Genomic DNA, 15,353 nt, shown 5'->3' on the forward strand with positions numbered 1-15,353 from the left:
CTTTCCCATTCCTTATTGAGAACCACTGCGACTCCATTTTTTGCTGTCTCATCACCTGAATAAATGATTCTGTAATCACCACTCTAAAAGTCTCCGGTTCCAGTCCATCTCATTTCACTAATTCCCACCATTTCTCTCTTCAAATTTTCCAATTTTCCAATTTATAGGAGGGTTCTCACATTCCACGTCCAAATGAATGTACAAGGATTTCGCTAGTTTACGACCTGAGAAGCCTTGCTTCTTCCCCTGCCATGCACAAGTATTGAGCCATTGTGCATCCATACTGCTATCTTACTAGGGAAAAATAGAACAAGGTGGTATCCCCCTTGCTTTCCTTGTCCAGCAATAGCCTTCTAGAGAGGCTCAGAGTTCTAGCCGTTTCTCCTTCCTCATGATTATCCGCCCACAGTATCCATTACACCGTTGTCACTTATGGTGATCTTCTGCTGATCAGGATGAAAGTTGTTGCTGTCCCAACTTCCAGCTCAGCTGTAACATTTAATGGCGGTTACATCTCTCATTTCGCATCCCCGTCAGTCGAAATGCGTGGCTTTTGATAGAGATAACCATGCCACAGTCTATCTCACCACTTCCTGTTGGTAGATGCCGTCCCATTGTCCACGAATTCTTATTCACAGGTTTCCATGTTTATTCGCAGCTAACCTCTTTATTCAGAGGCCATTCTCCTATCCGCAACCCGGGAATGCGCTTGGTAGAATGGGACCCATGCCCCAAGAATTGATATATAGTTCGATATATATACGTAATTGATATATAGTTTCTCTATTTTCTTCTTTATTATAACTCCAATCATCATGTAGGAAAGAGAAGACACGTTGACATCGTCTAGATATGACTCACATAACGTGTTTACTAGTATTTACACACGTCTGAGTTATTACAATTCAAGGAAAAGAATGGTTAGGTTTTGTTGTAATTCAGAAGATAACCGCCATTACATTTCGAAATTTTCAGATAGGAAATTTTGATGATATCGTAAAGTCTTGCAAGATTCAAGTACGAGATGATTAAATTTAAATCTATTTCAGTCTCAAATCTATTTATTTCAAAAACAAAGATCTTTGAAACCAAATCAAGAAACTTGGTTTGGTTTCAAAGATCTTTGTCTAGTGTTAATGACATGGTAAGCAAGGTTGCAGGACTTATCGGATTCCTAGAATTTGATGTATTTATTCTAATGTTCCTGGATTCTAATCTTAGCAGAATGGCTCGTCAATCCAAAATAATAATGAAAAAAAAAAAAAAAAGTCGACAAGGTTGAACATGAATATAACAGCAGCCTTCCTTTTGGGATTCTTTAATAATTCGTACCTCTGCAAAGAGTATTCAATTTTGGTTTACAGAAGCTTTCCGTTACTGATAGATATATCCTTCCATTTCCAGGTCTTTATTATTATTATTATTATTATTATTATTATTATTATTATTATTATTATTATTATTATTATGTGACGCCTCTATGGATTCCTCAGACTCATTAAGAGAGGGCACTTACTCTACAGCTCTCTGTCTCCACCACTGAATCCACCAGCTACAATTAACAGCAACTACACCAAAGCCATCTACCAACCACCACCACCACCACTAGTATTTCCACAAATATCATTGCTCCAGGCGGGATTCGAACAGTCTTTTGGCTGAAGAAAAGATAGGAAAATTTATCACGTGAAAATTAATCGCATGAAAATTCTTCGCGGTTATAAGTGGAAAAAAAAAAGAAAAGAAATATTTTCCATATTATTATTATTATTATTATTATTATTATTATTATTATTATTATTATTATTATTATTATTATTATTATTATTATTATTATCCAAGGAAACTCCAAGGAGTCGACAGACTCATCGAGGAAGGCCTAACATTATATTCACGAACAACTATTCGACATTCACACAGTATCTATCATGCCTTGCCTTGAACTCATTCACGGTCGTAGCACCCACAACAGACTCTGGCAGCTTATTCCACTCATTTACCACTCTCTCCAAGTAAAAAACCTAGCTCTAACACCCTTGTTAACCACATTCTTACCCAGTTTCCATGCATGGCCCCTAGTCCTCCCGCCACCAGTCCTATTTTCAAAAATATCTGCTAATCTTATAGAAATCCTTCAGTAATTTGAATGTCTCAATCATATCACCCCTTTTCCGCCTATCCACCAATTTTTGCAACCCACAAATCTTCAACCTATTCTCATAAGGTTCATTCCACAGACCTGCTATCCATCACAGACCTCCCCATCACGAAGAAACCCTGGCGCCCATAACTATAACTGGGCACAGTAGTCCAGATGGGGGTCTTATCAAGGCTCGATACAGAGGAACAATAACTTGTTTGTCTCTGCATATTAGAAACGATTCTGGATCATACATTATTATTAATTTTATTTAGTATTATTGATTGAAATCTTGAGTTCACAATTGCTTTTAGTGAAGTTAAAACTCACATTTGCGGGACTGGTAATACTTACTTGCCTGTGCAAATGCTGAAATAACTTGATAAATCGAATAGTTCCTCTAGTCAGGGAATAAAATCGAACTTATAAATTACCCCTAATTAGAGTTAGTGAGATACCATCGATATGTATTATTAACTTATTGTAATCCTTTACACGACCGGTTATCGAGTTAGTCGATCTCCAGAATTGGCAATGGGTATTTTTCCTACTGAAAATTTTGGGTTTTTCTTCTCGCAAACTCGAAAATACAATAATCAGCACAGTCTCAGTTAATAATAAACTGCGTTACTATTAAGAACCACGAGATGGCAGCATTTTTCTGCCTCACTTTACTGATTGACTACCATTTACATTTAGTGAGAGTCTTGTGACAACTAACTCTGATGGCTACCGATTGCGATTGAACTGTTTCTCAATCTCCAGAAGTTAGATAGAGCTAAAACTAATTCGTATAAAAATGAAAAATTCTTTAACGTCTTTTATTTACTAGAGGGAGCAGAAAGAAGCTCTTCGTGCCTAACTTTTTGAAGAGAGGTGGCAGTCAGACTCCATTCTTCGAGTTTTCATTGATAATGAGCCAAAGCTATAAATCAATGCATTTCAGGAGAGAGAGAGAGAGAGAGAGAGAGAGAGAGAGAGAGAGAGAGAGAGAGAGAGAGAGGGTATGGAAAACAACTATCACCATCTTGTGATACTAACACTCGTATTACTGTCTGTTATAGGTGAGTTCTATGGTCCTTTTTCTGAGATTTTTTTTTTTTTTTGTCAACGTAAGTGAAATAGTTCATATCTAATCAAGTCGGAAATAGGGAACATACTTCATTAATGACAAGTTATGATTGAAAACTTGCGTGAGTGCTTAATGTACTGTGCAAATTCCGAGTTTCTCAGATATAAACCTTTGCCTGTCCGTACAGAGTTTGACTCACTCTCGAATGAAACAAAGAAAGTCATATAAAAAATTTCCTCGCCTCAGTGAACGAGAATCGAAACTATACCAGTCTCCCTTCTTTTGTCCTATCACTATAGGAATGATCGTATAGTGATAGAAAAAGCCATTTCCACAAGGCTAAAAACGCGCATAAAAGGTGATGGAGTATTTTTTGGAATATGATTATTCCAAATATATAAAAATATATTTTTTGAATAATCATTCATTTTCGACGACTAATGTACCTTAAAATCAGGACCGCTGCAGGTGGTCTTCTTTTGTATTATTTGTCATTGTCTTATGATCTTGAAGACTTCGGGGGAATTGTGAACCACGAAGTCTTTAAAACCATAAATTCAAGATGCAAATATTTTTTAAATATTTTAATCTGACTGTTGTGACTTAATTTTCAGTCATCGGTCCTCAATGCTTTATCAACTTTATCTTTTTTTTCCCCTTTCTTTTTCTCATATCCTCATCTCTTCTTTGGAACATTTTAGTAAAACAGTTGCTAATTGAAGTACTTGATTAAATGGTTATATAAAAAGTATTGTTGTTGTTTAGTGAGTTTCATATCTTTATGTTCAGGTGGCAATAGTGTTCCATTGGATGTGAAGCCTTCTTTTGACTTTTTGTTATTTTCATCTGTTATTATTAATGTTATTTCAGTATAGTATGTTGAAAGTATTTATAACTAATTTGAAAGCGGTATGCATTTAAGTAATAGTTCTCCAAAAGATTCTGAAATAGGAAATAACCACGCATTCAATGAGATGGGTAAATATATAATCGATCATGAACGAGTACGCTATCCTTTTTCGATTGTTTGGACCCCTATTCCTATATTGACATGGATTTTGCCTGTTATCGGACATATGGGTATCGCTATGTCGTCTGGGAAAATCCGTGATTTTGCTGGACCGTACTTTGTTTCTGAAGATAATATGGCATTTGGACATCCAACAAAATATTGGCAGTTAGATCCTCACGCTGCACAAGGAGGACCTAATGGATGGGATCAAGCTGTAACGGAAGCTTCGGATGAATACAAACATCATATGCATAATTTGTTTTGTGATAATTGCCATTCCCATGTAGCACTAGCTTTAAATCTAATGCATTACAACCGCAGTTCTTGGAATATGGTAAAACTGGCATTTCTAATACTTATACATGGAAGGCATGTCAGTGTTTGTGGTTTCTTGAAGACATGGTTGCCATTTTTAATAATAACCTGCGTCACGATTATTGCTTGCGTTTTCGTTCTCGCTTAAACGTTAGCAAAGAATATCTTAAATTAGTTTTTAATTATTTAATTTTTTTTTATAATTTCACAGATTACTTTAATATTACATTTCAGCGTTAAAGTATGTTTTGTAATTAATTATAAGTTGCCCAACTATTTAATTAGTCGTCTATGTATGAAAGTTTCCTAATTCTGTAATACTTATGTAGCTTCATATTACAATGTTCACATCCAGTGCTTTTCTGTATTTGTATTGAGTGCGAGCAACGTGTGAGCAATAAAAGCCTCCATTAAGCATGGCATATACACAGTACTATCATTTACTTATTGTAATGTAATTACTAACTTGCTAATCTTGAAATGGTGTTGGGATAATTTTCAGAACTCATTGTATATATATTTGTTGATTTCTCTTGAATGTTTAAATAGTTTTGTCACTATATTCACGTTTTATTTTTGATTGTGTACTTCCATGTCGTTCATTGCCATCACTTCATTTATATATTGTATCCAATTCTTGCATGTTAGAAGCCATTTATAATATTGTTAAGTCCATGAAATTGTATATTGTCCTGCATTAATATATTAAATTTTATAGACTGTTGGGTAATTTTTTTCCTCCATATTTAAAAAAACAATTTTGAGGTTTAAATATTAGTTTATAAATATAGTTTTGTGATCTCTTATAATTAATGGAAGTTATTTAGCACCAGATTTCTGATACTATGACAGTCGTACATGATTATGATTGCACTACCAACTTGTTATCAGCAGCAGCTTTCTTCCAGATTACTTTTTTGTTAGGACTTCAATATTACTCTCAGATCTAATATTTTTGTCATCTACTGCCCTATTAACAGCATTGGTGTGCCTAGATCTGACATTCTCTTTAATTAATCGTATGCACATTCTAGAATGTCACCTTTTGTCATATTTTTAGTTTTAATATGATTCTGCCATTGATACCATCTGTTCATTCCCCTAATTTCTAACTGAACTCTCAGCACCATAAGTTAAAATTGGCCTGAACACTGTCTTGTGTTGTGTTTTGGCTAACTTCTCAGTTATTCCATTTGAATTTATTTAACTAATTCATCACTATACTAGCTTTCTTTATTGTACAATGTTTCTAAATTTAATCTGTTAGTTTTACTAATGCAGTACTTTGACTAAAGATGTTGAAAGTTTATTTTTCACTTGGTCAGACTATAATAAATTTAGTTTAATCCTTTATCCAAGTGTGAGCAAACAAAGTTTGCACCTGAAAGTATCTTCAGGACTGGAGTAAGGTGGTACAACACCGGGCGACTCTTTGCAAAGGTGGAGCAAGATACTAACACCCTTATCTCAGTATCTCCCATAATGCTAAACACATCTCCTTGCGGATATGTATAATTTATGCATTACGGGAAGGGCCACTACCCAGACTAGTTTCGACCTTTATTGAGGTCTTTTCAGTGGGAGCCAGGCCCAAGTGGAGATACCAAGGCAGAAGCATTAGCAAGGTCATTTCCTCCTATAGGAGCTGCCAAACGGTGTGTCACCTTTTTATTAAATTACTCTGGATTTAGAGAAAGATGTTGAAAATAACTAAATTTATTATAGTCTGACCAAGCGAAAAATAAACTTTCAACATCTTTCTCTAAATCCAGAATCTGAAAAGTTCTCGGCCTAGATCATAAATGGCAACACTATCGGCAAGATTTTTTTTTTCTAAGTTGGTACATCTGTCATAAGCATCCATGTAAAATTGCAAGTCATTTTATCAAGTAGTTTTTTTTAATACAGCTCGGAAGCCAAAGTGTTGTCTGTATCGCTTTAAATGGATAAAATTGAGTATCGTGTGGTAATAATATTCTTTGTAAAAGAAGGTTTAATGCCAAAAGAAATTCATTCGAAGTTCATAAAAGTTTATAGGCACTCTTCTCTTCATTTATGACAATTAAGAAATGGGCTGTCGAGTTTAAACGTGGCCATACTAGCCTTGAAGATGATCCACGTGAAGGACATTCGGAAAGTGTAACAACACCAGAAATCGTTGATCAGTGCACAATATGGTATTGGATGACTGGCGAATCGAAGCGCGTGAAATTGCTGAGACTATAAGCATTTCAAAAGAACATGTGGGATATATTTTGCATGAAGAATTGCAAATGAAATGCTTTGTGCAAGGTGGGTGCCATGCTGTTCAAAAACGCACTCGCATGAAAATCTCTGAATAGTGCTTGGAGCATTTTAACAAGAATAAAACTGATTTTGTGTGTTGATTTATTACTATGGATGAGACCTGGATTCACCAGTACACACCAGAATCCAAACAGCAGTCAAAACAGTAGATAGAAGCCGGTTGTTCAACGCCAAAGAAGACAAGGTCATGGCATCAGTGTTTTGGGATGCTAAAGGCATTTTGTTTATTAATTATCTTGAAAAGGGTAAAACAATAACCACAGAATATTATTCTGGTCTTTTAACCAGACTAGACAAAAAAAATTTGTGAGGAAAGACCTGGTTTGCAGAAGAAAAAAATCATCTTTCATCAGGACAATGTATCTTCCCACAAATTTTGGCAGTGGGAAAATTAAGGGATCTGCACTATGAATTGTTGGAACACCCTATTCCCGAGATTTGGCTCCCTCTGATTTCTATCTCTTTTCAAAACTAAAAATCTTCCTCGCTGGTCAACGTTTTTCTTCGAAACAAGAGGTGATTGCAACTGTAAAGTAGTATTTTGCAGATACAGGGACGGGATAATGGTGCTGGAGCATCGCTGGAATGTATTAGTTTTAAGGGAGATTATGTTGAAAAATAAAAATAATTTTGAAATTATAAATTCATTTTTTCATTGTTAGTCCAAGAAGTTTTCAGACCACCCAGGTATAAGACCTATTTTATGATGTCATCAAATGCTACCTTTTTAATATACCACAAAGTAGTAACATACTTCAGTTTTTTCATGACTTTTAATCTTCTGTTAATATTTAATTCTGTTGATGAACCACTCTATACCAGGGTCTTTTAAGAGACTGACTTTGAAACACCTCTGCTCTTTGAATTGAAACTAACCATTTCTTTATTGGTCAGTTTCCAATTCAAAGTTACTGAAAAAACTGTGCCAAAAATAAATGTTGCTGATTTATTATTTACTGTTATATAGTCTATTATTGATCTGTGTCTTGTTATCCAAATGTATTTATGATGATCTTTGTGTGGTAAGAATGTTTGTAAATTTAAAATTATTATAAACTATATAACTCATTATCCTTTTCCCATTTCTATTAACTGTTTGCTCACTGTGTATGCAGATGATTAAATTTTAATTTTACTATTTTTCCCAATTCTAGCATTCAAGTCTCCAGTCACCACTAGATAGACTTATTCACTGTGTTTGTTACTTCTTGTAGGAGGTAAAGCTTTCATTACTTTCTTCATCACTTTTCACCTGTACATATACTACAGTGACATTCAGATACCCCTAGTAATTTTAAATTCTGATTTGTATTATTCTTATGCGACACCTGCAAGGAGTGCAAGACTTGTCATGGAAGAGCATTATTCTTTCTTTTTAATAAATATAATTAACTCCTTTCTTTTCTAGGATTCTCTGTACCATCAATGCTACTCTTGCTTTGGCTTTCTTATTATTTCTTATGCCAGTGTAAAATTGTATGTAATTATTGGTTTTGAGCCTGTTAACTACTTCTTGATTTCATATATCACTGCAGTTTTTTTTTTTTTTTTACATTTAATTGAACCTTATCAACACATGAGTTTTTACTGACATATAAGGTGTAAACATTATAGCAAATGTGTAGATTTTTCTAATATTAATAAGAAACTTTATTCAACATTATTTTAGTTGAGTTTCTGTAACCAGCTTCAAGTAGTTTCAACTTCATCGGCACGCTGTTTTCCAAAATGTGGTAAGTGCATGAGGCACTTTTTTCCAAAAATTTCGATTTTTTTTTTTTTTTTTTTTTTTTTTTTGTCACAGATAGGTGCAGGTGTATTCTGTAATTAATTTTTCAATAATAAAAATCTTTTTTTTTTTATTTTTATTTATTTTTCAATAAATAAAAATGGAATTTTTAAAAAAAAATGCATCAGTTGACCTCCATTAGGGCTGTGTCTGGTTGATGGCATGATTGCATTCCAACGACATAAAAAAGGGCATCCAGGTACTGAAAGGTTTGGGAAACGCTGCATTAGAAGATAACAAAGGCATTGCTGTTAGAAAGATCTTAGGCAATGAATATCAGCACACTAGAATAGCCAATTAATAGAATTATGCTAATAGATTGAAGCCATGGGAGTTCTTGGAATAGTAATACATTTGCATATAAAAATAAACATGAATAGTGTTGATTATGGATGTTCAGAACAGTTTCCAGCGCTTTACCATCAAATATTCCTGTTCCTAAAGCAGGAACAGGAATAATATTTTTAGGAATAATAAATTTTCAAATATTTGAAAATATTTCGTTTTCAATATTTTTTCTTTTTTTGTCATTCACTTTAGCATATGCATGTTAAATAATATAATACAAATTGTTTGTGTTATATTTTGTTTCTAGTTTCGGTTGCATTAATGGAAGCATTGTTTTCTTGCATGAAATCAAACATCCAAAATAAGAAATAGGATATCAGATGATGCCTTCACTATATACTGTGATTAGTATTGTTTTATAATACGTAATTATAATTAATTTTTGGCATCTTTGAATAAAACTTGTTAATGAATTCAAAAGTATGTTGTGTTTTCTATATTTTTTGAACATTTCATTATACTTTTATTTTTATTGTAATTTATTATTATTATTTTTTTTTTAAATCTCCCCACCACATCATCAAATTCCTGATATGTATCCTCAGAGGATGTACAGGATACTGTGATTCCGCTACATAACCAGTTTACATTATTATAACTTGTAATTGAATAGTTTCCTCCTAAGTAATCTTATCTATCAAGAATGTTAGCACTTATATTTCTGTCTTTTAAAGAAATTATAGCTGCACAATATACCTACATCTTAGTCTTTCTCTTGGTTTTCCCCTGCCATCTTGGCATTAAACATTTTCTTTGCTAATCTTTTCTCTCTCATTTTTAGTGACCAACCAAGATTAGCTCTGCTCACACATTCCTGATTGCTGTCATATTCCTATCTTCATTTTTAATGTGATTCCCTCCCTACTTTTTTTCCATGTTATTTTTTGATGTGGATGACGTGGCTTCCAAACATGTCACTGTGAATATAATAATGGGAGTGGATGAGGTATTGGTCTGTCTGTCACAGGAGAGTGCATAAGAAATGTTAGTGCTACTAACAAGGATGTATAAGTGTCAGCACTGGCTGGGTTCCAAGAGAGAGAGGACAAAATAGTTCACTTACATAAAGAAGGCCCTAAGACAGAGTTAGCAAATTACAGACAAATGATTATCTCAGGAATGCTGGTTGATTTTATTGGAAAAGTTCAGAAAGATATGGAGATGCCACCCTTCTCTGGTAATTGGCCATACTGAATCATATGAAAATGAAATTTTCATATGATTTATGAATATTAAATATTATGAAATTTTCTTTTCAGAAAATTGTATTATGAGAAATGCAAATGGCATTTCTCATAATACATATATATGATTTTTAAGATTGTAGAACTACTGTGGGATTTTGTACTGTCGGTTGAATATTACCAGGCGTGTCTATGTCATATGAACATTCATTGTGGGAGGCCTTCATTTTAGACTTGTTTACCAACAAATCACTCATGACTGTCTCTAGCAACCAGTTCAATTCATTCGCTATTCTCCATGAAATCTAGTTCTGTGCTTTGCTAACCACACTCTTATAGAACCGTTTAGGAATGACACCCTTCTCTACCATTCAGTGAATGCATAGGAAATATCTTGAGCATCTATTCTGTAGAACTTTTAGTAAATTATGTTTCTATTATATCTTTTCTTTCACCCTGACAGTTAATTGCAATGCATAGGCCTTAAGTCTCTGAGTTACAATTAACTCATAGGGAGCACTCCACAGACCCAGTCACCCTTTTTATCACTTGCTTCTGAATCCTCTGTCATTTTCAACAAGTTTCCAAAAAACATTGGTAACCATATTTGGTTGTATCATATCAGTGTAAAGAAGGATAATAGACTCCTTATCCCTACTTATCAGTGTATTTCTTAATATCCATGTGATCATTTAGGTTATTTTAGCTCACTATTGTGATGCTGGCAGACATTTTTTGTCTGCCATCATCCCTAAATCCTAAGCCTAATTAATTTCCTGTCAGATGAATATAATTCTTGCAATCTCTTCAACTCAAAATTCATAAGCATACTGTCAGCTTGATCATTCTGCTAGATCTCTTATCATTTTTACTAACTCTCGTCTTCCCGAGTTTACCATCATCAGCAAACAGCAAGATATCCCCCCCCCCCTGAATAGCCAGGTATATGATGTGCTGCAACAAACCACTGGTCATTTTCCTTCTCTTTCATTCCTTGCCCTCCATATATATATACAGAGCAGTATTGTTATGTGATGTCTGTCCATTAGCAACTGTCTTGTCTAAAGCACCATCTATAACAGCTTTGTGTTTATCCTCATATGCTCTATATGTGTTAATACAGTTCACTGCAGAATCCTATCAAATGCCTTTGCAAAAACTAGCATTGTTGTGGTGTAGCCATTTCTCTTATCCAGCTCAATAGTCACTTTATTGTAGAAAGTAAGTTACTAAGACAAGACCTATCTTTTCCAGAGTCATGCTGTCTCTCATAAAATATCATATTCCTATCCATCCATTCTTGAATTCTTCCTCATTTGCTACCTCTGTCTTAGGGCCTTCTTTATGTGGAACTATTTTGAACACACACACACACACTCGCTATCTTGATCCAGTCTCAGAGCTGATATTTAAACATCCTTGTTAGGAGCACTACCATTTCTTGTGCACTTTTTTTTAGTTCTGAAATGGAACTAGTAGAAGAATTGGATAACTAACAGATCAACATAATAGAAATTAATGAAACAAAGAAGACAAAAAAAGTGAGATCTTTCTAAGCCAAATATAAGATGCTATATTCAGGAAATAACAATCAGGAAAATAGACAAATATCAGAATGTGGAACTTGACAATGAGACTTATTATCCCACAAAAGGTTCTACTAAGGAAAAAGCAGACGAATATTTTGAAGCATTAGAGAAGGCAATAAACACACAAAAAAAAAGGGGAAAGTTGGTCCTTATTGGAGATCTAAATAGCAAAGTAGGAAATGATTACAAGACAGAAATATTCTAGGAAAAATTGGAGAAAAGTACAAAGCTAATAATAGTAAGCACCTGTTGGAGTTCTGTTCAGGACATGGACTAGTTCAGTGATGGCGAACCTATGACATGCGTGTCAGCACTGACACATTTGAGGGTTTCAGGTGACACTGTGGATGTTGAAAAATATTGGTATTCTGATGAAAAAACTAATTTCAATAATTTCAGTTTATTAAATTAATTGTATAATATGAATTCATAGATTGTATATCAACGTCCTATTAAATAAATAGCGTAATATGATATGTATAAGTCATCATCTATGATTATGTAATTAAATTTATAATGCATGTATGCAAGTAGCACATCAACAACGTTAATATTTAAAAAAAAAAAAAAAGATCTTTGACACACCTGGGTAGAAAGATTCGCTATCACTGCACTAGTTATTACTAACACTATCTTTTCAACATAAAAGTGTGCACAAATTCACATAGAGAGAAGATGCAAAAGATATGAAAAGTTTTGAGTAGGTTATTGTTGATAGCAATGTTGTCCCACTGGCTCATTATAGAAGAGTATACAAAAGATTTGAAATTGGAAGTAATTACCATTTAGTTTTGAGCAGGATAAAATGTATAGAATGAATCAAGGATAGAATGAATTTCATATCAAAAAAGTGTGGGGAAAAAAATTTTGAACATTTTTTGAAAATTTGAAAAAAAATTTATTCAAGAAAAAATTAAAGAGTTTGAAAACAAGAACCAGATCTTGTAGATTCAGTGACAAATTCTGAAGAAAACATTGATTGATTTAGCCAGAAGCCTTGCAAGGTTAGAAAAATCAGAACTCCATAGTGGACAAGTTAAGGATGCAATCAAGGAAAAGAAAGCATATTAGAAGATTGTGGAAAGGAAAACTTTAAAAACATTGAAAGTAAATATCAGAAAACTGGCAAAATGTTCTAAATATCAAAGTAGAAAATGATTACAAGATAATGTAAATTGATCTGTAGGCTCTTGAATAGAACTGGAGGAAAGAGTACTGTAAAAGGAACTAGAGATGATAAAGATGACATTAAAACTAAAGATGAAGATATTCTAGATGTCTGGAGTAATTACTTTGAAAGATTTCTAAATGGAACAAGTAGTGGCAGCACTGTGGTAGAAAACACTCATCAGGAATGCAATCATAAATACATATCAACACTTAAAGTGGAAAAAGATATCAAACCCTGAAATGTGAAACGGCAGTTGGAGTACATAATATTTGATCAGAAATGCTTAGATGTGGAGGCATAAAAGTTTTACCATGGCTACACTGCATAATTCAGGACTGGTCAGGGGGGTAAAATTCCAGATGATTAGAATAGAGCTCTCATATTACTCATCTGTAAGAAAGAGCAATGTGAGAATTACACAGGAATTTCCCTGCTGGTAAGATTTATGCAAGTATACCTGAGAAACTTAAGAATTGTGGACAGGAAGCTTAGAGAAGAATAAGCTGGATTCTGGCCAAACAGAGGTTGTTTTTTGTGACATTCATGGGAATATAACAAGGATCTGTATTTAAGTTTTTTAGGTCTGGAAAAGACATGGAAAGGTGCCAAGAGAAATGCTGTTCAAAACCCAGTTAGACATTGTAAATGGGACATTATATCAAGCAATACGTAGTCTATATTTGAATTGTAAGTCAGCAGTTAGAATTGGATAAACATCATCTATTTGAATCACATTATGAAAGAAAGTGGTATTAAACTTGATATCAAAATTGGAGATGTTGATCTCAGCTCTTTACTTTATACAGATCATGATGTACTTCTAAATAAATCCATTACAAGTCTGCGGGATTCCTTGACTAAATTGAATAAATGTAATAACTTTGGCATGAAAGTCAGCAATAAAATGACAAAGCCATTGAAAATAGGCAGAAATATTGAAACTATTGGCTACTTCCTGAATGAAGAATCTATAGAACAAATAAAACATTTTGGATATTTAGACACAAAATGTTTATGAAAATATCAAATTAAGTATGAAAATGACAATAGAATTAGTAAAATGTACATTATATGGAATAAAAAAAAACAATTTGTCAAAATACTAAAGTAGGAGTATATAATATAGTGTTCAAACCACTTTTAACTTCTGGATCTGAGATTTGGATTAGAAAAAAAAACACTTGATCAAAGACTAGAGACTACAGATATGAGAGTTCTGGATATTATGAAAGAACTTGACATTATTAGCATTCAGCAATGTTTTAGCAGAGCTAATCTCAAGTGGTATATTTAAACTGAATGGGAGAGGAAAGTTAGCAAAACAAGCACTGTGTTCTTTATCAGATTGGCATGAAAAATGAATCAGAGAAAGACCAAAAATCTAGGTGGATTGATACAGTAAAAAGTGACATTGAAATATGAGATATGATAATATTGGAGTTTTGACAGATAACAGATAAATTTGGAGGAAAATTTTTGATTTGCAGTTATTATTGATGTAACCTTTTCATGTAGTACTGTCATGATATCCTGTACACTTCCTAAGGGTACATTCGTGAATTTGATTATATATATACATAATCAAATTCATGAATGTATTTGATTATGTATATACATAATCAAATACATAAAGCAATCACTCCCATAATTCAACTATTTTTTATGCATCTGTCAGTCACCTGTCATCAGTGTTTACTAAAGTTATTCTTCCATAATCATTCTTTCTTTTACTGACACATAGTTGAAGAACTCTTTGGGATTTCTTTTTCCTGTTTAGCTAATTTATTCTAATACTTCCCCATTCTACTTTCTTGTATTTTGTATTGCTTATTAGTTTGCTGGTTATCTTCTTTTTTTTGCAGATTCTACTTAATGTCACTCATCCATTTCATTCCCACTTGATTTATTTATCTTCCTAACCCTGGATATGCAATGTAATAATTCTTTCTTTAAACATCCATTGACTATTTCACATACCCTATTAACATTCCTCTCTTGCTATTCAAGCATGGTGTACTGCTGCAAGCTGCTGCCTCAGTTTTAATAAACTTTTAGTGTCATATCTTCGTGGTTACCTTTGGTGCTCAGATGCAAAATGTCAGTTTATCTTGGTTATGGACAAATTTTCTGATGTCACCAGATCCAACATTCTTAGACCTTTAGTTTTGTTTAGAACACGCTGTTTTAGGTAATTGTCTCTCCATAAATGTCTAAATTTAATTTCCTTCCCTTCAAGGGTTCTTTCTTCCTTCCAGTCTCTGAACAGTTGAACCATCATCTATAATTGCTGAAATACCTGAATTATCATTATTGAATTGAACTGTTGGATGAAAATTTGTATCGCACCATTGAAACAATGAAGCGTCAGTACGATTTCTTTTTTGCGAATGCACTGGTGCTGGTGGTTCGTTATCTCAACTTTCACT

The 15,353-nt window shown here is 33.5% G+C and overlaps 1 protein-coding gene across 1 annotated transcript in view; it reads left to right on the top strand.

Moving 5' to 3' along the window:
• The first annotated feature begins 4,123 nt into the window (after positions 1 to 4,123).
• Positions 4,124 to 15,353, top strand: part of LOC150101347 (transmembrane protein 222-like) — a 41,903-nt gene continuing 30,673 nt past the window's right edge. The window contains exon 1 of the mRNA XM_090400774.1: positions 4,124 to 4,558. Coding sequence (XP_090256900.1) covers positions 4,124 to 4,558 — 435 coding nt within the window. The remainder of the gene's footprint in view (positions 4,559 to 15,353) is intronic.

Source organism: Typopeltis vanoorti, chromosome 11 (genome assembly GCF_054136105.1).
Source record: "Typopeltis vanoorti isolate ZY-2024b chromosome 11, IOZ_Tvanoo_1.0, whole genome shotgun sequence".
Classification (NCBI taxonomy): Eukaryota; Metazoa; Arthropoda; class Arachnida; order Uropygi; family Thelyphonidae; genus Typopeltis; species Typopeltis vanoorti.